This window comes from Paroedura picta, chromosome 4 (genome assembly GCF_049243985.1).
Source record: "Paroedura picta isolate Pp20150507F chromosome 4, Ppicta_v3.0, whole genome shotgun sequence".
Classification (NCBI taxonomy): domain Eukaryota; kingdom Metazoa; phylum Chordata; class Lepidosauria; order Squamata; family Gekkonidae; genus Paroedura; species Paroedura picta.
Genome location: NC_135372.1, coordinates 48,549,235 through 48,577,221, shown reverse-complemented (window position 1 = coordinate 48,577,221; position 27,987 = coordinate 48,549,235). Strand labels below are relative to the sequence as shown.

Below are 27,987 nucleotides of genomic sequence, written 5' to 3'. Positions count from 1 at the left end.
AAAACCTGCTCCTGTGATTGGAGGGTTGGGCAACCGTTCCCTCACGGCAAAAGAAGGCGGGGCGGAACGCCGGGAACGCTCGACTTAAGCACGATTGGTTAGCTCTTCGCCGACCGCGCGTGGCGATTGGGGAGAGCGAGGATAGGCTGTCAGTCGGCAGGCGCCGCGTTCGGATTGGCTGCGGGCTCGCGTTTGAACGGTGCCGCGGCGGTTTGGCAGAGCATCTCTGCGTCGGTGGGGTTTGTGGCTGCTGTGGGGACTGAGTGACTGGAGGAGGCGGCGAGCCCGGTTGGTCTCCGAGGCGCCCTGCGCGGGACTCGATGGCTGCGGAGAGGCTGAGCGCGGAGGCGGCCGTCCTTGGGGAGCTGCTGAGCCCTTCCGGGCGGCGGCGGCGGCGCTGGGCCATCGGGGCCGGCGAGAGGGGGGAGGACGACGACGCCGACCCGGCGGTGCTGAGGCTCAGCCATTTCTCCCGGCCGCCTTTCCTGAGCTTCGGCGCCGTCCGCGTGGGCACCTCGCGCACGCGCCGCCTGGCCCTGGAGAATCCCAATGAGGAGCCCCTCGTCTTGGCCGTCTGCCGCCCGCCGCCCGCCTCGAAGGGCTTCGCCGTAGAGGCGCTCAGCTGTCTCCTTCAGGTACCGGCCAGACGCGTGGCAAGGCCGACGAGTGGGGCGGCTCCGTGTTCTGTGGGGCAGGGGCGAGCCGCGGGGCGCGCGTGACCTGCTCACGTCCTCCCTGTCGGGGGTCTGGTTTGTTCCCATCGCAGCCTGGAGAGCGAGTGTGCCTTTCGATCGCGTGGACGCCGCTGGAGGAGGGCAGAGTCCGGGAACTCATCACGTTTGTCGTCAATGACGTTGTGAAGCATCAGGCCGTTTTGCTGGGCAGTGCTGAGCAACCTGTGAGGAAGAAGAAGAAGGTGGGCCAATGAAACGCTTTTGTCTTGCCTTTTGGTGTCTGGTATCCCAGGTATCGGGTTTCATGGACAGCAGAAGTCATAAAGAAGGAAATGCTACACACATAAAGTTTGTATATCATTGGTAGGCAAAATCACAAAAGTCCAGTACACTTACTTTGGCCATATCATGCGATCCAACTCAATGGTGAAGGCAATTATGCTAAAACAATCCTTTTATTTACTGATAGGCTGTGGTCAGGCTTTGGCTTGCAAAGTGTTCCTGTGGTTTAATATAGTTCTGTTATTGTTAACCGGAAAACTGCTTTATGTGGTAGATAGATAGATAGATAGAAAGATAGAAAGATAAGATAATATATGGCAGAGCCAAGTCCTCTGACAATATTTGGGTCTGAGAGGGTCCCCAAAACCCCTGCCCTACTAGCTGGCTGATATGCTACCCTGGATCTTAATGATGTTAGAATTTTGATTTTTCATTAGATGCAGTGACTACATTAATTCTAATTATTGCCTGTTTTTTGTTTATTGTCACAGGTTGCACTCTGCTGTATTTTACTCAGAGGGGATGTATTGCTGAAAATATTGCTCAGTATTGCAAAGTTATTACAGGCTGTTTGTATATGTTAAGATAACGTAAATGCCAAAGAACTCTTTGGGGCTTTTTAATATATGTGTAATAATCATGGCTTATATGTTTGTCACTTTCAGAGAAGTCTTTGGGAAGCAATGAGGAAGAGAACACCAGCACAGCAACCACAATATAAGAAAGGACAGTCCAACATTAAAAATGTGAACAAAACTTTTCAAATATCGAAAAAAACAGATGGAATTAGAAGTCCTCTCCAATGCTGCGAAAACTTGGAAGAGAGCAGATGTAGCACTTCACCTAAAGGAGATTCTCTAATAATTTTAGAAAATAAAGTGTCTTTGTCTCCTATTAGTCCCATCCTGCAAGAAAACCAGAATGTTACTTGCACCCCCCTATCCATGAGGACATCAACTACATATTCAGTTGTTGAGACAATTGACTGTGATGCTTTATCAAAGGGTATAAAAGAGACCTTCACTGTTATGCCAATGTGTGATTATCTTTTGGAGACAAAACTGGAAAAGGCGCGTGTTGTTCAGCCTGTGGAAACACAGAGCGCAAATTCATTTGGCACCCGAGAGCAGCTGAGAAGGCCATGTATTACTTCAGAGAGAACGTTAAGCCCGGATTCCTTGCCTGCACAGGAAGGTCCTGCGCCAATTCTCTCACCTGATCAGTTTTTAAAAGAGAATCAAATAGCTATTGAGCCAGTCTCAGAAGTGTGTAAACCTTTATTACCTTCAAGATTGGGGCCTTGTATTTCAAGGTCTTTCCCCCCAAAACAGGAGAAAAAAACGTTGCAAACTATAACTTTTTCAGCGGAAACTCCATCTCAAATCGGAGCCTTTAATGCCACAAATGAGGGAGAACTAGCAGTATTTCACTATGAAGAATGTGAGCAAAATCTCAGTTTTTCGACTCACATGGCTAAGCATCGGATGTGTCAGTTGCAAAAACAAGAACCTCCCAAACGACCACTGCTTTCCAGTACTGTTATCAAAAGTAAACAAGGTCCCGTTGAAGGAACACAAATGCCGAAATCAAAATCTAGAAAATGCCTCTCTAATGCTATACAGCAGTGTGTGTATAAAGTTCCTGAAGGTAGTCAAATAGAAAGGCTGCCAAATCTCCCTGTTATAGAATCTTTGTCAGGTGGAGTTGATAGAGCTGAAAAACCTTGTATGGAAGCATCTTCACGTAATCGTAAAAGAAAAAGCACAGAATTTTGTGAAGAGATTAACAGAGGTAGAGAATCCATGGATAATTTTGAGACAAAAAAACTGCTAGTGTCCTGTGAGTTAAACACGAAAGAAACAGATCTGAAAACATCAGTTCCCAAATCTGCAAATGGAGAGGAAAAAAATCAGAAAAAGCGAGTTGGTAATTAACTTTTTCTCTCTTTTTTAAAATTAATATGCCAATATAAAGGAATACATTCTCTTGCATGCTGTTAGAATTAAGTATTTAACACCTATGATGTATAGCACATAATACAGTACTGTAGTATCCGTTTGTTTAATAACCACTCAAGTATAGGACTTAAATTTGGCATCTCTCAGCAACATTGTTGTCTGAGAACAACAGCAGCATTTCAAGTTAAACTCAAAACTGAGTGAAATGTGTTTTAATTAAGCTCAGTACTTGCATTTTGTTGCCTGTCTTTAGCAAGAAATATCATCCAGGATTATAGTGTGTGATGATGGTGATATACAGCTATGCATCTTTTTTCAGGTATAGGTGGATCAGAGTTCTAAGAGAGCCAGCATGGTGTAGTGGTTAAGAGTGGTGGCTTCTAATATGGAGAGTCAGGTTTGATTCCCTGCTCTTCCACATGCAGCTGTCTGGGTGACCTTGGGCTAGTCACAGTCCTGATAGAGCTGTTGTCACAGAGCCACCGTGTCAGAACACTCTGCCATCTACTTCACAGTGTGTCTGTTGTGGGGAGAGGAAGGGAAGGTGATTGTAAGTCGCTTTGAAATTCCTTAAGGTAGTGAAAAGCAGGGTATATAAAAACTAACTCTTCTAATAAGCGATTATCATAATTGACATGATGTATTGATTAGCTGAAGCAATTCCTGTCCTCATCAGTTGGATCAGATTTGAAGCTTGGCACTGCTCTTGAACCCAACCTTCTTTTTGAATTCCAAGATAGCAACTTCAATCTGGACTCCCTTTTATCAGCTTTGACTGACTTTCCAGCTCCTCCTGCTGCTGAACAGAAAATTTTAGTTTCCTTAATGGCTTCATGATTAGATATATGTGCTTGAAATCTGTCTGCATGTATGCATGTGAAAAGAGTCCTGCCTGAATTAAGCCCATATGCATAAATTGACTTAAACTCCATGTCACTTGATTTCCAAATTTCTCCATATGATTACACCTGTGTGGAGGAATGCTCTGGCTTCTTGGTTCACGCTGGCTATACCTGCGGAGTTTGTGAGCAGGTGTAAAGGTATCCCCTGTGCAAGCACCGAGTCATGTCTGACCCTTGGGGTGACGCCCTCTAGCGTTTTCATGGCAGACTCAATACGGGGTGGTTTGCCAGTGCCTTCCCCAGTCATTACCGTTTACCCCCCAGCAAGCTGGGTACTCATTTTACCGACCTCAGAAGGATGGAAGCCTGAGTCAACCTTGAGCCGGCTGCTGGGATTGAACTCCCAACCTCATGGGCAAAGCTTTCAGGCGGCTGCCTTACCACTCTGCGCCACAAGAGGCTCTTGTGAGCAGGTGTATATAGTAGCAAAGCAGTGACTCTTTTTGTGCTGATCACTAGTATGTCTTGTCCTTTACTGCTTTTCTGCTATTCTGGACAATAATTTTGATTTTATTTTCAGGTTTCTCATCTCAGAAATCAAGGACTGCTAGAAAAACTTCTAAAAACTTAGTTCCAGTTGCACAATCTCAGCTGACCTTTGTGAAACCATTAAAAACAGGTAGAAATACATTGTTCTTGCTCTTCTTGGAGGAAAATAAAAGCTTCTTAGTAGTTAACATTTATTCTCCTTTCTTAAAGATGTAAAATTTCCTGAAATTTTGAAATAACAGGTTTTTGGGGGGGGGCTAGATGTTTTAGGGGCAGGGAATCGCTAAACAATTTTTTTATTGGCTGTAAATGTATGTCACTAATGTAAAACATAACAAGACATAAGGACATGGAGGAGAGGAGAGTGATGTAAGCTGTATGGGAGATCCCCATTGGAGAGCAAAGCAAGAGTATAAATGAATTATATAAAATTAGATGTATAGTTTGTATATTATAATTTAAAGTATTTGAACAAATAACAAATATACTTGTTAAAGGCATCTAAACATTGTCTTAATTCTGTATCATCAGTTGGAATAAAAGGGAAAAAAAGAGCTAAAAATAGGAACTATCAAATTTGTAGTAAGAAAATTAAATTTTTAAAATATGGTGGACTTAATATCATTTATGTATGGCCAGTGTTATTCAGAAACAATACAATAACTTGCAATAATTGTTTACCAGAGTGATAGTGGTTAGAACCCTTCTCGACACTCCATTACTCTCTAAAAGCCTAACAGACCAGGCTAGTAGATATTGGATATTGAATTATAATTGGAATCATGTATTTTGGGATCGAAGCCTTCTGCAAACAGATCAAGTTTATAGATGGGAGGCTTTCCAAAAGGGCTTGTAGTATATAAAGTGTGTCTGTGTGTGTGTGTGAGAGAGAAAGAGACTGTAGCAAAGATTAGTAGAAATTCAGGAAAGTGCAGGTCTTTTGGACAAGGATGCATGGGTTTGTAGGTGAACTAAAAGATTTAGTGTAAAAACAAGTTAGCAGTATTATGGTAAAGGATGACAATGGTGCCCTAGGAAAAAATGATTATGGCACATATGTTAGAGAGCTTTTATTTTTAAAAAATTGTGTGAATTGTGGCTAGGCTGCTGCTGACCTTGCAGATTCAGTTAAGACTTGGAACTGGCTCTGCTTCCTTGAAATGGTGCATATAGGATTTTTTATGCAGTTGAGAGCCGTGCAAGAACAAGATCTCCGGTTGAAGGCACACCTGTGTCAGTGCACTTAGTACATACACAGGGTCAGTCCTTATTAGCAGCTATATCTCCATAAGTGTGGACAAAGTTTGTTTCCTCCAAATGAGCATGAGCTCATTTGAATGTGTGCATAGAATTAGAAATTGTGTGTTGATCATATTACATCTACTGTTTTTAGCTGCAGTTTCCATTTAGTTAAATACTTTTATGCTATTTGTTTAGTATGGGGGGGCACGTCTCAGCATTTCAGAGATTTTAAAATATATATATATTTGGAAATTATTTTACAAGGTCTTCCTAGGCATCCAATGCCTTTTGTGGCAAAGAATATGTTTTATGATGAGCGCTGGAAAGAGAAACAGCAGCGTGGTTTTACGTGGTGGTTGAATTTTGTACTTACGCCTGATGACTTCACAGTGAAAACAGATACTTCACATGGTAAATATGCTCCAGATCTCTCAGTATTTCAGAAGGCTTGCATTTATGTCTGGATTTGTGCTAAATTGCTGCAATATAGTGTCTACATTATAAGCCTGTTTTACAAACTAAGCATAATCTATTTAAAATATAACACAACAGCACATTCGGTATAGTGATTAAGAATTATGGCTCCTAATTTGGAGAGCCGGGCTTGATTCCCCACTCCTCCACTGCAGCTGGTTGACCTTGGCCAAAGTTCTGTTAGAGCTGTTCTCGCAGAGCAGTTCTGTCAGAGCTCTTTCAGTCCCACCTATCTCTGTCTGTTGTTGGGAGAGAAAGAAAAGGTGATTTGAGACTCCTTCGGATAGTGAAGAGTAGGGTACGAACAACAACTCTGCTTCTATTTCATTTAAACTAGCCTCTGTGTGTGTAGATGTGTTTTAATCTGAAAGATAATTTAAGACAATTGAGCAGCACCTGTACTTCCATAGGACCATAACTTACTTGAAAAATCTATAATTTTTATTGTCCTGTTCATTCTTCTCTGTCCCATATAACTACTGTGTAATCTTTTATGGCTGCTCCTTTTCAGAGCAGTTGCAAGGCATCTATTCTCTGCAACTCTAGACAAATCTATGTTTATTTTTTAAAAGAAGAATTAAAAAGTTAAGAATTGCCCAGAGTTAAAGCTAAATAATTAATGATAGCTTTATACTGTCTTAGGTTTTCATAACAGCACAACTAGTTTTCACTTATTTGAAATGTAAATCTTTGTAGTGCAACTAGCCCTCTGATTGGAACCCCCACAGTGTCTTGCATTTAACTTTTGTGAGTCTAGATGACATAACATGCTGTTTAAAATGTGAAATAATAATGGTGCCATAATTATTGTTGACATGGGGTAAAGAGGCTGTTTAGTCAGTTTTCATCATAGAATAGAATAATCCAATCATGCATCTTCAACATCTACTTGAAAGTAGGTGTGGCTCTAGTACAGTGGTTCTCAACCTGGGGGTTGGGACCCCTTTGGGGGTCGAATGACCCTTTCACTGGGCTCATGTCAAGGCAAGCAGCTTGGCCGGGGGGGGGCACCATCCACACAACAGCCTTGCGGGATAGATAGAGATAGAGTGTTCAGAAAAGAATGAAATGGGCATGGTGGGACAAGAGGCAGAACTGAACTGAAAACCCTGAGGGAAAAAAAGCCAATTTATATACAATCATGAACAATGGATCTTCACGCCTTTGGTCAGTTTCGGTTTAATTTCTGTGAAAGAACACTTGCATAATTTAATGGTTGGGGATCCCCCCAACATGAGGAACTGTATTAAAGGGTCGCAGCATTAGGAAGGTTGAGAACCACAGTTTTAGTAGATATAGTCAGAAAAACTGTGAAGCAGGTGGCTTCAGATAATTTAGGCCAATGGGTCCAACGTCATAGGCTACAGGGAAGCATCATCTTAATGCAGGAACTTAACATGTTATCCTTATCCTTCTTCAGTCAATGCAGCATCACTTATTTTGGGAATAGAATCTCATCACAAATCCAGTGTTTCAAAAGCACCAACTAAAGAGGAAGTTTCATTAAGAGCATATTCTGCTCGGTGCAAATTGAACAGACTCCGTCGCTCAGCGTGCCGTTTGTTTACCTGCAATGCAATGGTGAAAGCAATAAAAAGGCTGGAGGTTGAAATTGAAGCCAAACGCTTGCTAGTCCGGAAGGACCGACATCTATGGAAGGATATTGGTGAGAAAGTGATGTTCCAGATCTAGATTTTTGGTTAGATAGATAATTGATATTCAGGTGCTGTAGAACAAATGGCAAGTGTTCTTGTGCCCATTCTGCATAGATTTGAAATAGCTTGAGGCTTTGCTTACACAGATGGCCCAGGCTAGCCTGATCTCATGAGATCTTGGAAGCTAAGTTGGGTCAGCCCCAGTTAGTATTTGGATGGGAGACCACGAAGAAAACCCAACTTTGCCATGCAGAGGCAAGCAGTGGCAAACCACCTCTGAATATCGCTTGCCCTGAAAACCTGATGAGATCACTTTAAGTTAGCTGTGACTTGACAGCATTTTCCACCATCACGTCTGCATCTTAAGTCGTTTTTATTCAGGATGAATTGCAGCTTTCAGTTTGCTTGTTCTTTCCATTTTATAGGACAACGGCAGAAAGTCCTCAACTGGCTTTTATGCTACAACCCGCTGTGGCTGCGCATAGGCTTGGAGGTACGTTTGTGCTCTTCTGAAGTTTAAGGGTGTTCTGGGCAACATATTGTGTGGACCCACACTCACATAGAAACTTGGCTGAGTTGATTTGGTGCATTACTGTCCTTTTTAGCCTGGATTGAGTGGAGTGGAGTTTGGTGGTCAAGTCCTTTGGACTGCTCTTGCCTGATCCTGCAGGCCTGGTGAACTGGGCTGATGGCATAACCTCTGCATGCCTTCCATGTTCTGTGGTCTCAACCTTTTCCCTATTTTATCTTGAGGGTTGTTAACCATATATATTATATAACGATAATATGCTTATGTAACATCAGGTTAAAAGTGCTGTCCTGTCTTCGTAAGCACCAGCTAATTCTTAGAGTGCAATTGATGTTTGATGCATCACTGCCACTTCTAGTCCATGTGGGACCAGGGGCAGGGATGCAGACAGCAGTGACAGCTCACATGCAAACAGACTCAAGTGGGAAGCTGTGTTGGTCTGAAGCAGCAGGACAAAATTTGGAGTCCAGTGGCACCTTTAAGACCAATAAAGTTTGATTCAAGGTATGAGCTTTTGTGTGCAGGCACAGCTCACGTGCAAATACTGGAAAGAAGCTGCAGCAGCATCTTTCCACAGCACCAGCTTGTGCTGAATATTTGAGCTTCCTTCAACTCTTCCTTCCTCTGTGTTTGCCTCCTATCAGTGTAACTACCACCTTTTCCTTTCTGTATGTGTCAGTGTGTGCCCCCCCCCCCATTCCAAGCAGCCTAGGCATGAAAGCTCATGTGCATGATGCGTGAAGTCACCTGTAGATTACAAACAGGTATCCTTCCCGTGCAAGGGTCTGAGCTCCTTGTGAGATACCTTGAACACTTGGAATAGTCTTGGGAGGTTTTTATGGGTTTCCTTCTCATGCTTGATGCAGTTGTAGCAAACAGGAATTCAGTTGAGATTCATAGCTGGGCATGGTAAGAAATTGAAGAACAGAGCATTAGAATGAAGCAAAGTGGCTCTGCTCCCCATATGAATTTTGCACTCCTTAAGAATTGGACAGGAGTCAAAATGTATGATAACTATGTCTGGGGATTTGCTTCAGCTGCTTAAGGATTTGTGCTATATTTGGACATCTGAGCATTAGCCCTTATATAATTGTATATTAATTTATTTTTGATAAGTCTGTTGCAGTTGTGGAAGAGCCTGGATTATATTGGTCCAATTCAGTTATTTGAATAAGAATGATTTGCCTTTTTTAACAGACTGTCTATGGTGAACTGATAGCCTTGGAGAATAATGGTGATGTAACAGGATTGGCGGTGTTTATACTCACTCGCTTATTGTGGAATCCAGATATTGCTGCTGAATATAGGCACCCGACTGTGCCTCATCTTTATCGAGAGGGTAACTATTTTTCTTTTCACCTTTTGAAATCTCTTTCTAGTTGGAAATGCATCTCTTTGTAAAATTAATGTTATATTTGTAGGTCATGAAGAAGCGCTGTCCAAATTTACACTGAAAAAACTACTTCTGTTGGTTTGCTTTCTTGATCATGCCAAATCATCCAGAATTATTGATCATGACCCTTGCCTCTTCTGCAAGAATGCAGGATTTAAGGTACTCAGACTGAGTCTTTGATTTTTTGGAGGTGTGTAATTCTATTTTCTTGTGCCTTCCAGAATTTTTATAACTATTTCAAGATTTACTTGTGGTATAGGTGAGAAAAGAAATTAAGTGTTGAACTTCCAGAAAGCCCAAGTAGCCCATACTTTCCAAACAATGAAGGAGCTAGCCTCTCATCACATACAAGTCTATTTATATAGGAGTTCAATTTTATTTTCATAATTTCCAGAAACATTTGAAATTGTTCATACGTTATATATATTATGTTTTCTTGCAATGGGTAAATGCCTGCTTGTAAGAATTACATTTTTCATTTGTTGTACTTGCTGCAAAACCCGTTCATAAGAACGAGCTTTGCAGGGCCCTATCGTCCTGTGTCAGGCTCCCTGGGCTGCAGCAATCACTTACCGTGGCCCAGGGAAGGGAATCTTCCCTTCCTGCGAGCGGACAAGGAGGGAGGATGGGAGGTGGAGAGCCAGTCAGGGTGCGGCCAGCAAAGCTGTCCGCATCCTGATTGGCCCTATTCCAACTCAGGCAGCCGGACTGTCTCCACCCCCAGGGCTATTTCACAAATATATAAGGGGAGAACAATGGATAAGGATTTGCCTTTCCAAATGCCAACGCGAAACTTGCATTTGTATATAATTTTGTTGAGTCTTCCAGTGACTTAAATGGATTGATTATACTCGTAGCAAATGTTGGATTTATTATTTCTTTTAAAATCCTCTGAAACATGTTTGGGTAAACTTTACATGATTGCAGGTTGTTCTTGTATAGCATAGGACACTTGACAAAAAATGGTCAGAGCCAGCTTGGTGTAGCGGTTAGGAACATGGACTTCTAATCTGGTGAGCCAGGTTTGATTCTGCGCTCTTCCACATGCAGGCAGTTAGGTGACCTTGGGCTCGCCACAGCACTGATGAAGCTGTTCTGACTGAGCAGTGATATCAGGGCTCTCTCAGCCTCACCCACCACACAGGGTGTCTGTTGTGAGGAGAAGAAAGAGAAGGTGAATGTAAGCTGCTTTGTGACTACTTCGGGAAGAGAAAAGCAGCATATAAGAACCAACTCTTCTTCTAAATCTGTACAAACGGCAGTAGGCTATTTTGCAGCAGCTTCTATTTGTATGTTAGTTGAACTCATTAATCTGTTTTAGTGGTGGTGGACTTTGACCATTACAAGGGAGATTTCTAATAGTTAGTTTTTCATTATCATGAACTGGTTGGATGTATAACATCTAATTTCTTACTTTATTGTAGTCCAGCAGAGAGATATTATTGGCATTTTCCCGAGATTTTTTAAGCGGAGAAGGTGATCTTTCTCGTCACCTTGGCTTCCTGGGCTTACCAGTGAATCACATGCAGACTCCACTGGATGAGTTTGATTTTGCTGTAGTCAATCTAGCCACAGATTTGCAGTGCGGCATTCGTCTTGTGTAAGTTGTGGAGTTTTGGTTTTCCTACGTTACAAAAGGAATGTGTTTGAAGAAAGTTTGTTTTCACATGAAACCCTTGCCTTTTTCAGAAGAACATTGGAGCTTCTTTCAAAAAACTGGAATCTTTCAAAGAAGTTAAGAGTTCCAGCAATAAGCAGACTTCAGAAGATGCATAATGTTAATCTTGCCCTTCAGGTATTAAAAGACCATGGAATTCAGTTGAAAGATGAATACGGTAAGAGTTGAAAAGCTGTACTTGAATGAGTATTTATAAAAGACAACGGTGTGGATGCTGAGAATCGTTAACCAGATTATTTGGTTTTATAGGTTCAGGAATTGATGCCAAGGATATTGTCGACCGGCATAGAGAGAAAACACTTGCATTGCTGTGGAAAACCATTTTTGCTTTTCAGGTACTGCCTAGTTAGAATATGGGTAGTTTATGGCATTTGAGTCTGTGGAGCAGACCTTTCTACAGAACTTCATATAATGTCACATAGAGCAGTTTGTCCATAGAACCCAAGACCAGTGTCATAAGGTATCTGTTGCCTAGCAAATCTGCTATGAAATGTAATATGCCGTGTATGACTTATGGCAAATCACAAGAGGTTTACCTGAAAAGTAGTTAGTTATTAAAATAACAGTACAGTTGAAACAGCCTCAGAATGCCACCATTACTTTTAAAAAGGTAAATTTAAGCTTATGCATACAATATGCTTGTACTGGTGCAAAAAAGTTCTCAATCTTGTATTGGCTTGTTTCCTCCCTGGTCGAGTGCAAATAAAATGGCTGTTACCCCAAACTTCCATAACATTTTTTATTTCTCAGCTGTTCCAATTTTTACTAGCAGTGCTGCATGTACAAACAGTTCTTATAGCAGGGAACAATGTTGGTCGTCTTAAATAGGGATGGGCACAAACTTGAGCCAGTTCAGAGCCCCCTAACTGATGTTCAGGGAAAAGGTGCCTTTCCTGAACATTTATCAGACTTTTATAGGTTTTCCAAGGATCTAATTTTAACATCCATAAAGAACAAACATTTAGTAACTTATGTAAACAATGTTCTTTACCATTTTTTGCACGCACTATAGTTTAATCTTTAAAAAATGCTTTGTTGTGCTTAGGTGAACGTTTTTCTTGATCTGCATCAGTTAAAAGACGAAATAGATTTTTTAAAGAACTTGCATGACACAAGAGTAAAGATGGAATGTTCTGTAACTCTCAAAGTGAGAAAAGACAGCAGCAGCTTTTATTCATCTGAGAGCGGCAATGAAAATGTAAAGCTGCTGATGGACTGGGTGAATGCTGTCTGCGTTTTTTATGGCCTCCAGGTAAATAATTTTGTTTTCTCTAAACTATTGTATGGTTCAGTTTTCATTTATTCTCCAGTTTGGGTAGCTTTCCATTTTATTTTAGTTACACTATTGTAACTTGATAGGCTTGATAGTTTTGTTGCAGTATTTGTTGCAGTAATCAGGCTGCAAGATACACACAAAATAAAACCTTATTCGAACGTTGGTCATGCTCCTAAAATGTGTTCATTTGCTGAAGTTATTCTAAATATCCTGGGGCAAGTTATCTGTAAAAATAGGAGGGCAAAATATCCAGTCTAATATTTAATGAGGCATTTTTCCTTCTAAATATTTCTTTGGGGGGGGGGGATGCACTGGAAGGTGGGCATTGTGAGGCCTAAGTGAATCATAATTGTTGGGAGCTGAAATATGATTTGCAGCAATAAAAACTTTTAATAATTCTGTTTTTAAACCAGGTGGAAAACTTCACAGTATCCTTCTCAGATGGAAGAGTATTGTGTTACTTGATTCATCATTACCATCCATGTTATGTACCCTTGGAAGCCATTTGTCAGCGTACAACCCAAACAGTAGAATGCACCAAAAGTGGTACACTGGCACTCAATTTTTCTTCTGAATCAGATGATTCTCTCAGTCTGCTGAATGGAACTTTTGGCCAAGGTAAGTTTGTTAAACATTGCATCTAAGAAATGTGATGCCTCTTTTATCTGATTTAACCAATACAACCCTTTTCCCTCCCAATGCAGCTGTGACCACTTCAACACTCTATAAAGAGCTCCTTGACAATGAAAAAAAAAACTTCCAGCTGATTAACGCTGCCATTTCTGACCTTGGTGGTGTTCCAGCTATGGTTCACCATGTAGATATGTCTAACACAATACCTGATGAGAAGGTAATGAGTACATGTTTGAAATTCATCAACACTTCTTTCCATTGTAAAAATATTAAGTGCCTGTATATTTCTGCTCTCTTCTCAAGGTGGTTATCACCTACGTTTCATTTCTGTGTTCACGGCTTCTGGATCTTTGTAACGAGATCCGAGCAGCTCGACTTATTCAGTCTGCATGGAGGAAACACAGGCTGAAGAAAAAACTTGCTCAGGTACTTTTGCATTTTGCCTTAAAGTAGCAGCAGAAATTGACTCTGTAGGAAGAAGATGGTATGGTTCAGTTTACTATGAGATTTTCTCTCTTATTAGAACCTCAAGCAAACCTTGGATGCAACCATTGTAATTCAGAAACACTGGAGAAGGTATTTGGCACAGAGGGAACTTGAGCAAATTAAAAATGCAAAAAAAGAAGAAGCTGAAAGAGTGTCCTCTATAGTAATTCAGGTAATTCTGAACATGAAAGCATTTGGTGCTAATTGTTCTTAATGCCCTGGTAAGATATTAACCGAGTGCTGACTCACTGGTGGGAAGGAACAAGAAGCTAATGCAGAAAAAAGACCAGAATCTTGCTTTTGGTGTATAGTGGACCTACAAATTGCCCTCCAGAGGCATGATATGGTTTTGCATTGCAGAATACCTGAAGGCGAGACCAGCTGTCCAGCATGTATAAACTGTGCTGGAGATGTACTTTCGCTTGGGCAAATAGTTTTCTTATTTTCTGGGCTGTTTCAGTAATAAATACTCTTTGGAGTCAGATTCTGTCTTATTCTAGATATATGTTGATATGAATTACTTTTGGACTCCGGTCTGATATCTAAAGGACAGCATTTTTGTTACAGATGTGGAATTAATAGCCTGCAAGACAATTGTTGGATGCTGGGAATTATTTTTTAATCAGGAATTTAGTTCATGTGTCCAAATTAACATACTAATAAAGAATCATAGAGGTTTGAATATTAAATCCAAGAAGTGTATTGAAAAGTGTCCTACCTTTGGAATGGTGTGGAATTATAAAGTAAGTGAAATGATGGGGCTTGGTCCTACCTTTCTGGTATTATTAAAAAAGAATTTTTTAAAATGCCCACATCCCAGAAATTGATTCAGAGTTGTATATTAGGCCATCTTAATAACAATCTATCATTTGATATTAAAAACATGTTTAAACGAAAATAATTGATAACTCTTATGTTTGCCCCCCCAGAAATACTGGCGAGGATATTGTACCAGAAGAAAGTATCTGCAGCTGCGGTATAATACAATCCTCATTCAAGCAAGGATAAGAATGTTGCTTTCACGTGCTGCTTATAACAAAGTTCTCTGGGCTGCTGTCACCATTCAAAGGCATTGGCGTGCTTCATTGAGGGCAAAGAAGGATTACCAAAATTACCAGACTGTGAAGGCATCAACATTGGTGATTCAGTCTGCATTTCGAAGCTGGAAAGGTCGCAGAATGAAGCAGAAAATGGAAGCTGAGCTGCTGCTGCTAGAGACAGAACTGGCAAAAAAATCTAGAGCTGCTGTTGTAATACAGTCATGGTACAGGATGATCAGAGACCGAAGTAGCTACTTGCATGTTAGGCAAAGTGTCATCAAGATACAAGCCTGGCTCAGATGCATCCTAGCTAAATTTGTTTACAAGCAGAAGAAAGCAGGTGTGTTGGCTATTCAGAAGTATTATAGAGCGTACAGACTGGGGAAAAACGGAAGACAAATGTATCTGCAGAAACGTGCAGCAATAATAGTTCTTCAATCTGCTTTTAGGGGAATGAAAGCTCGCATATTATTAAGGCAGGTGAGAGCTGTTTGCATCATTCAGTCATTTTGGAGAATGAGACAAGAGAGGAGGAGGTTTCTCTGGGTTAAACGCTCTGTTATTGTGGTGCAGTCCCATGTGAGAAAGCAACAGCAGCTCAGAAAATACCGAGCAATTAAAGATGCCGCCTCCCTTATTCAGGCCAGATACAGAGCTTACAGAGCTTTTAAAAAAGCAGTCACTTCTTACCAGAAATTATGCTGTGCTGCTGTCATTTTGCAATCTGCATTTAGAGCAAAGCAAGCAAGAATGAGGGTCAGCGTGCTGAAATGTGTAATAAAAATTCAGTCTTACTTTCGTGCTTACGTTGCCCAGAAAAGATTTCTAAACTTGAAGCGTGCTGCTATGAAAATTCAGGCGTTTATAAAGATGAGGCAAGCACGTAAACGTTACTGTGCATTAAGAGAAGCAGCCATATATGTCCAGAGGAGGTACCGTTCCCAGAAGCATGCCTTTCAGGTGAGAGAAGACTACACAAAACTTAGACAAACTTGTGTAAAAGTCCAAGCTGTTGTACGAGGAAATCATGCTAGAAAATGGGTGCGGAGAAGACAGGAGGCTGTGATAGTACTTCAGGCCCAATACAGGATGAAGAGAGAGAGGCAACGCTATCGGAGCCTGCGTAGAGCTTCTGCTGTTATTCAGGTGCACTATCGTGCCTACAGAGTGGGAAGCCATCAGAGGCAGGTCTTCCTGCAACTCAAAAAGGCAACTGTCTGTTTACAGGCAGCCTGCAGGGGTTATAGACTGCGGAAAACCCTTCAGCTTGAAAATGAAGCTGCTCTCAAGATCCAGGCAGCTTTTAGGGCTCATGCTGCAAGAATGAAATACCGAGCCATGCTTAAAGCTTCCCTCATGATTCAGAGACGGTATAGGGCTTTCAGAACAGCATCCAAAATCCGACAAAGTTTCTTAAGGACTAAAGCAGCCATTATTGCCTTGCAGGCAGCTTCCCGTGGCTGGCTAGTAAGGAAACAGATTCAGGAGCAACGTGCTGCTGTGACTGTCATCCAGTCCGCCTACAGGAAGTATAAAGCTCTGAAAAAGTTTACGATGGCAAGGAATGCTGCTCTAACACTACAGCGGCGTTACCGAGCTCTAATTTCCGGTAGAGAACAGCGACGGGCATATATTCTGCTCCGTGCCCGTGTCATACAGCTCCAGGCAGCTTGGAGAGGGAGTGTGGTGAGACAGCAAATCAAAAGACAACATCAAGCTGCAGTAGTCTTACAGTCCTGCTATAAGATGCACATCACCCTAGCAAAGTTCAAACGTTTGAGGCTGGCTGCTGTCTCCATTCAAAGATGGTACCGTGCTGTTCTCCTAGCACACTCTCAAAGGCAGGAGTACCTTGCATTAAAGGAAGCGACGGTTAAAATCCAGGCAGTTTACAGAGGTGTGAGAACCAGACGAAACGTTCAGCACATGCATCATGCCGCTGTCTGTATCCAAGCCATGTTTAAGATGCATCAAGTTTACACTAGATATCAGGCAATGAAGCTGGCAACCGCTATAATTCAGGTAAGATACAGAGCTCTTTGCAGAAGAAGACAGGAGCATGCAAGGTATCTAGAGTTGAGAGAGGCTTCCCTCGTCCTTCAGTCCGCATACAGAGGCATGAAGGTTAGACAAGAGCTAAGAACTTTGCACCGGTCTGCAGTTTCTATTCAGTCATTTTATCGAATGCATAAGCAGCGGACATCTTTCCGGCGGTTCGTTACCGCAGCAAAATCGATTCAGCGTTGGTATCGTAGTTGCAAAGAGCGAAATGTTCAGATGGACAAATACAGGCAAACAAAGATCGCTGTCCTCCAAATTCAATCCGCCTTCAGAGGCATGAAAGAAAGGCGCCGTTTGAAAAAGCGGCATGCGGCTGCCACCACCATTCAAAGGAGATGTCGAGTTTTTCTTCAGCGGCAAAGTTTCATTTCTGTTAAGGCAGCTGCTGTGACCATCCAGAGGAGGTATCGAGCGACGGCGCTGGCAAAACAGCAGCGCAGCAAATATCTTGGCTTCCGCAAATCTGCCATCATCATGCAGTCTGCCTTCAGGGGCACGTTGGCCAGGAAACATGTGAAGCAGATGCATGCAGCAGCTACCATTATCCAAGCAACTTTCAGAATGCATACAGCGCGTAGCCATTACAGAACTGTGAAGCTTGCTTCTGTCGCAATACAACAGCACTACAGGGCGTACAAAGAAGCCACCAACGCAAGAGAACTGTACTTGAACCGGCGCCACTCTGCTTTAATTCTTCAGGCAGCCTGCAGAGGGATGAAAACGCGGCGCACCTTAAAGAAACAGCACGTTGCTGCAGCAGTCATCCAGAGTCACTTCCGCATGCACAGGCAACGTTGTTCCTACAGGAAAATGCAGTGGGCAGCCATAACCATCCAGACCAGATTCAGAGCCAGTCAACTGAGCCTGCTTGCGGTCCAGCAGCACGCTTCTGTTGAGAGTCTTGTTGCTGGCCTTCAGATGGCTTCTTGCACATTGATGGAGCCAAGGCATCATGCTGCTCTCGTCCTTCAGAGGAGTTTTAAGATGTGGAGAGACCGTAGAAAATATCTTGCTTATCAAGCAGCTGCTACCACCCTTCAGAGATGGTACAGAGCCCTGATTTTGTCTAGGAGGCAAGCCCGAGAATATCTTCGCCTTCGCACTGCGGCTGTTTGCATTCAGTCTTTTTGTAGAGGCTTTAAAATCCGGAGGAAGGTTCGGCAGATGCATTCTGCAGCCAGAGCGATTCAGGCGGAATTTAGAATGCATCGGGCGAGGCTCTCTTACCAGAGACTGCGACGTGCTGCTGTCACCATCCAAGATTACTACCGAACTTACCTAAAAGGGAAACATCAGCGAAAAGTATTCCTGGAGGCTCGGAAGGCTGCAGTGGTGATTCAGGCCTCCTACAGAGGTATGAGAGTCAGGCAAGAGCTGAGTGCCATGCACGTCTCTTCAAGTGTCATCCAGTCTCTTGACTGTGTGCACGTGCAGCGGAAACATAAGCAGCTATGCTGGGCTGCGATAACAATTCAGACTGCTTATCGTGGAATGGTGGCACGCAGAAAGGCAAACGAAGCTGACGTGGCAAGGAAAAGCCAGCCTTATTTTCACATGGCTACGGGTAGCAAGATTATTCAATACACAACTGCAGCAATTACATTACAGACTCTCTACCGGGGAAAGAAAGCCAGAGTGCAGTACCAGAAATACAGGAAAGCTGCTATTGTAATACAGCAGTATTTTCGATCTTTCCTGGCCATGCAACGTCAAAGAGAGGCCTACTTACGAACTCTGAGGAGCATCATTGTTATTCAAGCGACTGTAAGAGGATTCCTTGAACGTCGAAGGGTTTGCAGAATAAAAAGTGCAGAAAAAATGCAGGTATTTATCCCTACTAATCCAATGCTAATTACTGGCTGTTATAATTGTGATAACAGTGGGGGCAAACCTACTGTTCAAATAAAAACTGGGCATATAGATGGTTATGGGGCTCTTGTAACAAAGGTATTAGGTGTTCTCACTCTGAAAATTACTCTGTGGCTTTCCCATCATATTATTCCCCACCCCCCATATCTGAAACAAAACAAAACAACATCTGTTTAAGTTAATGGAATTTTAAAAATACCGATACTTGGTTAGATCATAACAAAACTTGTCCTGATTAGGAAGTATGAATGAAAGCTGCTGCCAGAAGGTTTAACTTGTATGAGTATTGCTTTTAATAGTTTCAGCAAGTAGGTAGGTATTTTGTGGTCATTAGGTAACTGCGGATATGTTACTACTAGGGTTGTGCGCTTTGGTGCCTGAAGCAGACGTTCTAGGATGAAGCAGCTGAGGTGCAGGGAGGGAGGGGAGGTGCTGGTGGTGGTGTGCAAACTGGCGCCTGCATGCAGGCACAGAGCTCTGCACTTGCATGTGTGCGCTGATTGGTGCGTCGGAGCCCCCCCCCCCCCGCGCCATGGCACTGGCTGTTTTGGTCCGGAACAGCTGCTTCAGATGCCGAAGCGCACAACTCTAGTGACTACTGGCCAAATTCCCAACTCTTGTTTTCTTCATGTACAAAATGTAGACCCCCTATAAATAATTTATCAAGCTCTAAAAGGCTTTACGGAATCTCAGTGTTTTCTGCTTTCCTTTCTTTGTTAGAGCAACAAGTCTTAACTGGAGGGTTTCTCCACTATGTGTAAAACTAACCCTACTGTTTCCACCACATCCTTTTGAAAGGGATAACTCTATTGTACATATTTTTAACTTGGATCATTGAGTATTACGGTTGCTTTAAGCAATAACAGTAAGTCAGACTACAAAATGGAAGCATTTACAACTGTATGTTTGGAGAACCATTTGCCTGTGCAAACGTATTGAACTGTGATATATTAAAGCTCCAGAAAATTCACAAGCACGTAGTTTTTCCTAGCCCTTTCTCATTAAAATAGAACCATACTTACACATTGCTATTATATTATTTGGTCAGTTACATTGAATACATCTATTTGGATATGGTCTGTTCACAAAGTTGCAGATGAAAGAAAATAGTTTTCTCTCAAATTCCTCCTTCAATAGATTTATGACTTCAGATCCATATATTTTGGCAGCATTAATTTGGGAGCATTAGAAGAGTTTATGCTCCACTTTTCACTGCCCAAAGGAGTCTCAAAGCGGCGTACAATCGTCTTCCCTTCCTCTCCCCTCAACAGACATCCTGTGAGGTTGGTGAGGTTGAGAGAGCTCTGACAGGAGAAGCAGGGAATCAAATCTGGCTCACCACTCTTAACCACTACACCATAATAACCTAGTATTTCTTTAATGTTTTAGTATTCAAGTATAGCTGGAGTTGATAAATGTTAAAACTCACTATAAAAGCATACTAATTCTTATGCAAACTTATTGTTTATGATTCAGGCTTCTATAGGAGCGATATTAATCAAAAACAGTTTTAGAGCAACTGTTTGTATGACCAGTTATATACAACCTTGGTGAAAATGGAAATCCTCCTTTTGAGAAGAATAAAACTTGCAAATCCCTACACTGGGCAGCCAATTTGTTTACAGTCTTTGTAGGAGTTGCACCACTGCCTACTGATGATCAGCAGTTGAAGCTCTGGTTTCTGCATCATGTTACTGAGGGTCAAACCCCATGTAATGTGAAAGATCCAGTGTAATTTTGAACAAAAAGTAGGAACTAAATTGGAATTGGTACAACAGAGGTTTTCCCATGATAGTCCCTCTAACCTGCTGTTAGTCCTGGTAGGTGAAAAAAGGAAGATACAGTAAGGATACCTGTCCCTTGCCTGTCAAGGCTAGTGTCTGTTCAGCGTGGTGGTAGTGTGGTGAGGTCTATGAAGGTTTTAAAAAGGTTTTAAAAAGCCAAAGTGCTCATTTCATATACGTTTTCCTTATTCCTTGCTTTTCTGCCCAATGGTGACCCAATGCAGCATATTAGGGTCATTCACCTCTCCTCCATTTTACCCTCAAAACAACTACCCTATAAGAAAGCTCCTGGTCCAAGGTCACTTACTGGGCTTCCATGACACACTGGGGATGTGAGCCTATGACTCCCACATCTCAGTCCAGCACTAACCAAAACCATGGCTGCTAATTACTGCAGGGGTAACATTTCTAGGTGTTGCATGGTCTTTCCCAGGAAGCCTCTGCCCAGTTTTCTCATGTAGACTCTGCAGGAAAGACAGTGTGATAGAAAAGTTTCTGCTGAAGTTTTCAAAGCTTTCATATATGTGACTGTAGAATGGCCGTTCTAAAACTGTCTTTCTGGTCTGAATATCTTTGCAGATTGCTTGTTTATTTTATTTCCTTCTATAGATAGTGGAACAAAAACGACAGTATTCCCTACTTCGTTTTGCAGCTTGTGCATATCATCATCTTTCTGCTATTAGGATTCAGAGGGCTTACAGAATTCATCTTCTCTGGAAGCATGAGCAGATACAACTTGCTTCTGTTTTGTATATTCAGGTTAGTTTGCAGGAAACAAAGGCATGATTTATATATATATATATATATTTGTATTAATCATGCTCAGTTTGTTTTGTTAAATCTCATTCCCAAAGTTCTTGTACTGAAACTCAAACATACAAGTAGATAGTTGATTAAACGCTTCTTAAAAGAGGGGCTCACCTGAAAGATTCAACCATGTGAAAAATCTGTTCTTTATCCTCTGTTCCTCAAAGTAGTGATGTGTGTTTGTGTGTTTGTTTTGAACAGAAGTGGTATCGTGCAAAGGTACAGAGGAGGAAATTCCTGCAGTATCGTGAGAAAATTATAAAGATTCAGAGAGTGGTGAGGAAATGGATGAAGCATAAAACTGCAAGTTCAAACAAAATCCAGACAAGTGTGAGCCAAAAGACCTTTAATAATGGAATTACTAAATTTCAGGTAAAACACCATACTTGAGAAATGCTTCTCTTTGAGCTAAATGATGGTTAAAACTTGTATTTTGTTACTTGTGTGTACTATGTGCTCTCTGGATAAAGAAATGAAAGCTGTCCAACATAAACAATGATGCTGGGTGTGTTTAGAGGTTGGGGCTCAATATTTGGATATGAAATTTGGTTTAGCCTAGGTAAGCTTCCTCCTGGAAAAGATCTTGTGAACTATATCTAAACTAAATCTAGCTTATCAGTAAAATGGGTCATCAGTCAGTCCATGCAAACCTACCAGTTTGCTGTCATTCATTTCTCATTAGTTGTTCAGAACTAATTGGGGGGAATGTCCCTTTCACCACTAGACAGATGAGGTCAGGGCTGAGCACACGGAGGCTTCATCAGGGTCTACCTAATTAAACCATGACACTCTAGGCAGAATGTTGAGTCCTGGTGCATCCTTGTCTCACCCATTGCTTGGCACCAGCTCTGCCAGTTGTTAGGTACTGATTGGAATGACAGCTCCCTTCCACTGGTGCTGAACTGCAGATGGAGCTGGGTGGGTGGGCTCTCAAGTCCGGGCACACTCTGGCTCCATCACCTACTCAGAACTGATTGTCCACCCCCCCCCCAAAAAAAAAAATCTGGGCAAAGCAGCTACTGAGGCAGGCTTCCAACTCAACTGTTCCTGAGTGCTGCACAGCTGATTGGGCCTAGATGCCTTTTTATCTCCAATTGCTGCCATTGTTTTCCCCAAGGCGATCTCTTGTCAACAAAAATGATTTTCTACCTCTACACTAGACAACCGGCCTGTAACTTTCTTCATCTAACTTCATTTCATTTGCCTGTGATGGGGGGGGGGGGTCACTTGGAAAAGTTATTGGGTCATTACGTGGACAATATTCCCACGAGCAAATATTTGAATTATCCTTTGTTAGTTTATTCTTTTGCTGGTCTTTAACCGTAATAATTCATTCTGGTTTTGTTTTTAGGCTTTGTGGAGAGGGTATTCATGGAGGAAAAAGACTGATACTGATCAAACTAGAGCTCTTCGTGACAGCTTGGTGATGGCTAATAAAGAAAGCAAGGAAGAAATGAAGCTGTGTAATAGAACTGCACTTGCCATTGATTACCTTCTCAAATACAAATATTTTTCACACATCCTGGCAGCTTTAAGAGACCTGGGTTCGTAATACTTACCTTGTAAAGTCATGTCTCTTATAGTATCTATATAAACAACCAGTCTTTTTGATTTGGGGTATTTTAATTGTACAAGTGCTTCTCATTAAAGGTAACTTTAAGACCAACACATTTGTTCCAGCTCAGAAGACTTCTTAACCCCCTAGCATTGTTGGTTAGCAAGAGCTTACCAGCATGGTATTTGCAGCAAAGAGCTTAACATATCTGAATCTTTTTGAGCCTGTTAGTGGCTATGTTATCTTGAAGACTTCCAGTAGCTATGAGCCACATTTCATTAACAAAGTGCAGGGAGCATTTTTTAATGCAGCTTTTGCTGGCTTCTGGGCAAGTGAGCTTTCAGAGCTTGGGAGCTACTAATCTCTCAAAAGAAATAATTGGAACAGGGGATCAAATTTATTCCATGAAGCTTGTGGTTGAATGATATCTTCTAAAGCTTACTTTGCATTCTGGCTTGATGTCACAAGTTGGGAACTGATCAAGGATGGCAGGATGCCTGCAATTCCTATCCTTGAGCACAGTGGGGTGGATCCAGTCACCGCTCAGCAAAGGCTGAAGTGACTCTGAACAGAAGAGGTGCTTCAGCTGGAGGAAGGTTCTCCAGGATGGAGGAAAGCAGTGAATTTTACTGAGCCGCGTGGCTGGATCTCTCTATTGTCAGGAGTGCCAGGGCATTCTCTTGTACATGCAGCTTCCTCTCCGTGAAGTCGCTTGGGAAAGCCGCCACTCTCCCCACCCCCAAATAATTACTTCTGAGCTTGTGATTCAGTTTGGAAAGCCTGTGGTGCTTCTGAAAATAACAGGAGCACTATTTGATTCCCAGGACCTCTGCCGCTGTGGCAACAGGTAGCTGACCGAGGACAGAGACCTCGCTTATCCCACTTTCCAGATGCTTCAAATGCTGTTTTGGATGTGTCCTTATATATGCAGGGCAACCTGAGTAATGTGGTTCCCAGGATGCTCAGCATTTGAGAACTACAATAGCTTATATCACATTTTTAGGGCCCAGGGTAGGTAGATTCTTTGCTCTTTGTATGTGTCGACCAGCTCTATATCTGGGGAGGATAAGTTCTTCAACTCAGTCACCTAATATGTGCTGAAAAAAGAATTCACGATAGTAATAGTGAAGGTAAATGTTAACAAGCTGCTGAAATTCCTGTTCCAAACACAGGGAGTATGAATCAGCAGCATTTCAGTTTAGATATGTTGTATAAGAACGGCTACAGTTAGGAATGTTGTGTGGCTGTAGCTTTAGGATCAAAAGCACAGGCTTTGTTGGGGAGGTGGGGGGAGACATTAAGTACATTGTCTGGATTTATATTGGACATGATCATGCTTTTATTACTTGCTCAAATATCAGGAAGGAGTCTCTAGATCTATAATGTGACTAATTTATTTTTCTAGCGTACTTCCTCTTCTTTGAAAATGTATACTGACCATAATGATGTTTTCCTTCCCCAGAGGTTGTAACCAGATTATCTCCAGTTTGCTGTGAAAGCATGGCTCAAACCGAAGCAGTCTCCACTATTTTTACTTTGATTCGCAGCTGCAATCGCAGTGTCCCTTGTATGGATGTTATCAGATACTCAGTTCAAATCCTGCTTAATTTATCAAAGGTAATTTTGTAGTTTGTTTTTTATAATTCGATGGTATTGGGAAAACATCTGCTTCTCAGAACAAGTTAGTGCTTAAGCACAGTGACATGCATTACATTTTCCACAGTTTTGGAGTAAAGTTTATATATTTTATTTTGACTGTGAAACAAAATTTATATGAACAGCTTTTTAAGGGTTCAGTCATTGGCTTGGATCCAGCAAAGTGTTTCTGCTCATGGCAGGATTTCCTCCCACGGAATATGAATTTTTTACCCTTCTGACTGTAGCCCACAATACCCCCAAAAAAATTCTTCACAGGAGGGAATCCTTTCATCTGAAGAAAATCTCCATTGGAGATTGAATCAAACCCTTTTGTTTTGGAAGAAGTTAGAAAATTTTCCCCTTGGATATTGGGATCAGATCTACTAGTCTAAACTCTAGTCATTCTTCCCAAGCAAACAGGGTAAGCTGTTCATTTAAGTATTGGTTTCATATATAAGCACATGATTAAATTTACAAGGTGGTGTTTAGATCAAGATGGGTAGCAATCTTTGTCTGTGTGTAGTAGTAGAAAAGAGTCAAATAGCACCTTAAATATTAACAACATTTGTTGTATGTGTTGTCTTGAGTCACAGCTCACTTTAGTGTATGTGCATGAGTGTGTGAACATCTGGTGTTCTCTTTTAATGATACATAGGTCTAAGTGAACCATGTTTGGAAGTTACGGTATTGTCTAAAATCACAAGCAAAACGGAGCCATGTGATCCTTTGCTTATGTTTTTTTACACCATATGGAAATATTTTCCTGGAGAGAACAGTAACTGGGCATGTTTGTTCTTCCATCTTCATACTGTAAAAGTGATTAGCATCAACATGTCCCGTGTAAGGCTTGTAAATTATTCCAAATAGTTGAACACCATCAGCTATAGTTGTCATGCCTTTATAGCTCAAAGAGGCTTCTTAAGGATGTCCTGTAAATGAGCAGTGTGTTTCTCCTTTTCCAGTATGAAAGGACAACTCAAGCTGTTTATGCAGTAGAAAATTCTGTAAATACATTGTTGGACCTACTTCAGATGTACCGTGAGAGAGCTGGTGACAAAATTTCTGAGAGAAGTGGAAGCATTTTTACCAAGACCTGCTGCCTGTTGGCTCTTCTTTTCAAAGATTCGACCAGAGCATTTGTAAGTATGATACATTTTTTCCCTTATTTCACAGAGCTGACTTGCTTCTTTAATGGCTTTTAGAGTAATGAGGGAAGCATGGGGAGCAACCAGCACAGCACCCATCACTAAGCTGGTATAGCTGGTAGCGCACAGCCAACTGGTACAGTGTTTTTCCTCTTGTGGACAATATCAAGTTGCAGAAGATGATATTCTTTATTTCTGCAAAGACTCAAATATCAAAATTCTGGATTGTAGCCACACACACATAGTTCTTTGGCAAAAAAAAACAAGTCAGTGATGTATACTGTGTACAGTAACTTGTGTACCCTTTCAGTAGAGAGACTGGAATGATTAGATTTAAGAGTTTTGAAACTCAATGCTGCCCTTAGAAGTGGATCACTAATTCTGCTTTTGTGGTCTCTTGCTTCGGAAAACTGATAGTGGGGTGAGAAAGCTGGGGCTTGGTTTCTGAATATTCTGACATCCCTGAGCTAATATTGGGGTAGCAAACACAACTGAAGACAGCAACAGAATACAAGGTGACCTTGATAGGCTCAAGAAGTGGGCTAAACTGAATAAAATGAAGTTCAATAGGGACAAATGTAAAGTTCTGCATTTAGGTGGGAAAAACCAAATACACCAATATAAGATGGGGGAGACTGGTCTTGACAGTAAAGGTAAAGGTATCCCCTGTGCAAGCACCGAGTCATGTCTGACCCTTGGGGTGACGCCCTCTAGCGTTTTCATGGCAGACTCAATACGGGGTGGTTTGCCAGTGCCTTCCCCAGTCATTACCGTTTACCCCCCAGCAAGCTGGGTACTCATTTTACCGACCTCGGAAGGATGGAAGGCTGAGTCAACCTTGAGCCGGCTGCTGGGATTGAACTCCCAACCTCATGGGCAAAGCTTTCAGGCGGCTGCCTTACCACTCTGCGCCACAAGAGGCTCTTGGTCTTGACAGTAGCATGTGCGAAAAGGACCTACGAGTCTTAGTAGACCATACATTGAAAATGGGTCAGCAGTGTGACTCAGTGGCTAAAAAGGCAAATGGGATTTTGGGCTGTATCAAATAGAGTATCGTGTCAGATCACGGGAGGTGATGGTACTGCTATACTCTGCTTTGGTTTGGCCTCACTTGGAGTACTGTGTTCAGTTTTGGGCACCCCAATTGAAGAGGGATGTTGACAAACTAGAACATGTCCAGAGGAGGGCAACAAAGATGGTGAGGGGTTTGGAGACCAAGACATATGAAGAAAGGTTGGGGGAGCTTGGTCTGTTTAGCCTGGAGAGGAGACGACTGAGAGGGGATCTGATAACCATCTTCAAGTATTTAAAAGGGTGCCATTTGGAGGATGGAGCAGAATTATTCTCTCTTGCCCCAGAGGGACAGACCAGAACAAATGGGATGAAATTAATTCAAAAGAAATTCCATCTAAACATCTGGAAGAAGTTCTTGACAGAGAGGTTTCTCAGTGGAACAGACTTCCTCTGGAGGTGGTGGGCTCTCCATCTTTGGAAATTTTTAAACAGAGGCTAGATAGCCATCTGACGGAAAGGCTGTTTCTGTGAAGGCCAAGGGGTGGCAGGTTACAGTAGATGAGTGATTGGGATGTGAGTGACCTGCACAGTGCAGGGGGCTGGACTAGGTGACCCATGAGGTACCTTCCAACTCTATTATTGTATGATTCTATGATTGTGTTGATTGTGTACAGTATACATATAATAAGAGATTACTGTTGTCTAGAGAGAGAATTTCAAAAAGTACTTTGTGAAAAACACTGCTTTTGAATGTCATTGAATTAAGCAGCCTTAGGGTTTTGCATTTCTTCTTATTTCTTTATCATTAATTAATTATTTTTCTTTCGTTTATTCATTTACTTATCTATTACCCTCTACAATAAAATGGTGGCTTTCTTTTTAGGAGATCCGAAGTAACCCTCGCGTGATTGCTCGCCTTCGGAGCCTGTTTAAACTAACCTCTCGCAAGCATCAAATGGATGTCCAAAGAACGCTCGTCAAGCAGAAGACAAGTGCATTCCGAAATGGACATTGCTCTGTCCTAGCCACCCCTGCGAGAACAAAAATAATTTCTAGGTAAGGCAATGAAACTCTGATTGTCTACAGTAGCGCTCAAAATTCTCAGCTTTGTTTATAGAATTTTTGTTCCATCCCCACAGGCAGAGACCAGATTGGGTTTTAAGAAAAGATAACATGCAAGAAATTGTCGATCCGCTGCAAGCAATTCAAATGGCGATGGATACACTTGGAATTTCTTACTACTAATGGGTCAATGCTGTGTCTAATTTCTTTAAAAGTCACTTCAGTGGTGATCATGACTATGTAAAATACCCATGGCTGTGTATATAAAATAGATAGTTTGTTATATTGTAATCTTTTGTATGAAACTCATATATTAAAAAGTTCTTAAAGTCATTAATACA

The 27,987-nt window shown here is 41.9% G+C and overlaps 1 protein-coding gene across 1 annotated transcript; it reads left to right on the top strand.

Moving 5' to 3' along the window:
• Positions 1-160: 160 nt before the first annotated feature.
• Positions 161-27,987, top strand: ASPM (assembly factor for spindle microtubules). The gene is made up of 25 exons (XM_077332726.1): positions 161-635; positions 767-916; positions 1,622-2,882; positions 4,337-4,435; positions 5,812-5,958; positions 7,442-7,687; positions 8,102-8,169; positions 9,403-9,544; positions 9,627-9,757; positions 11,023-11,198; positions 11,288-11,433; positions 11,526-11,611; positions 12,322-12,528; positions 12,966-13,170; positions 13,257-13,402; positions 13,489-13,611; positions 13,709-13,843; positions 14,601-18,596; positions 21,035-21,184; positions 21,434-21,604; positions 22,584-22,776; positions 24,250-24,404; positions 25,388-25,564; positions 27,468-27,640; positions 27,724-27,987. Exons 1-25 carry the CDS (start codon positions 321-323, stop codon positions 27,827-27,829), a joined length of 8,904 nt encoding a protein of 2,967 aa, XP_077188841.1. The 5' UTR covers positions 161-320; the 3' UTR covers positions 27,830-27,987.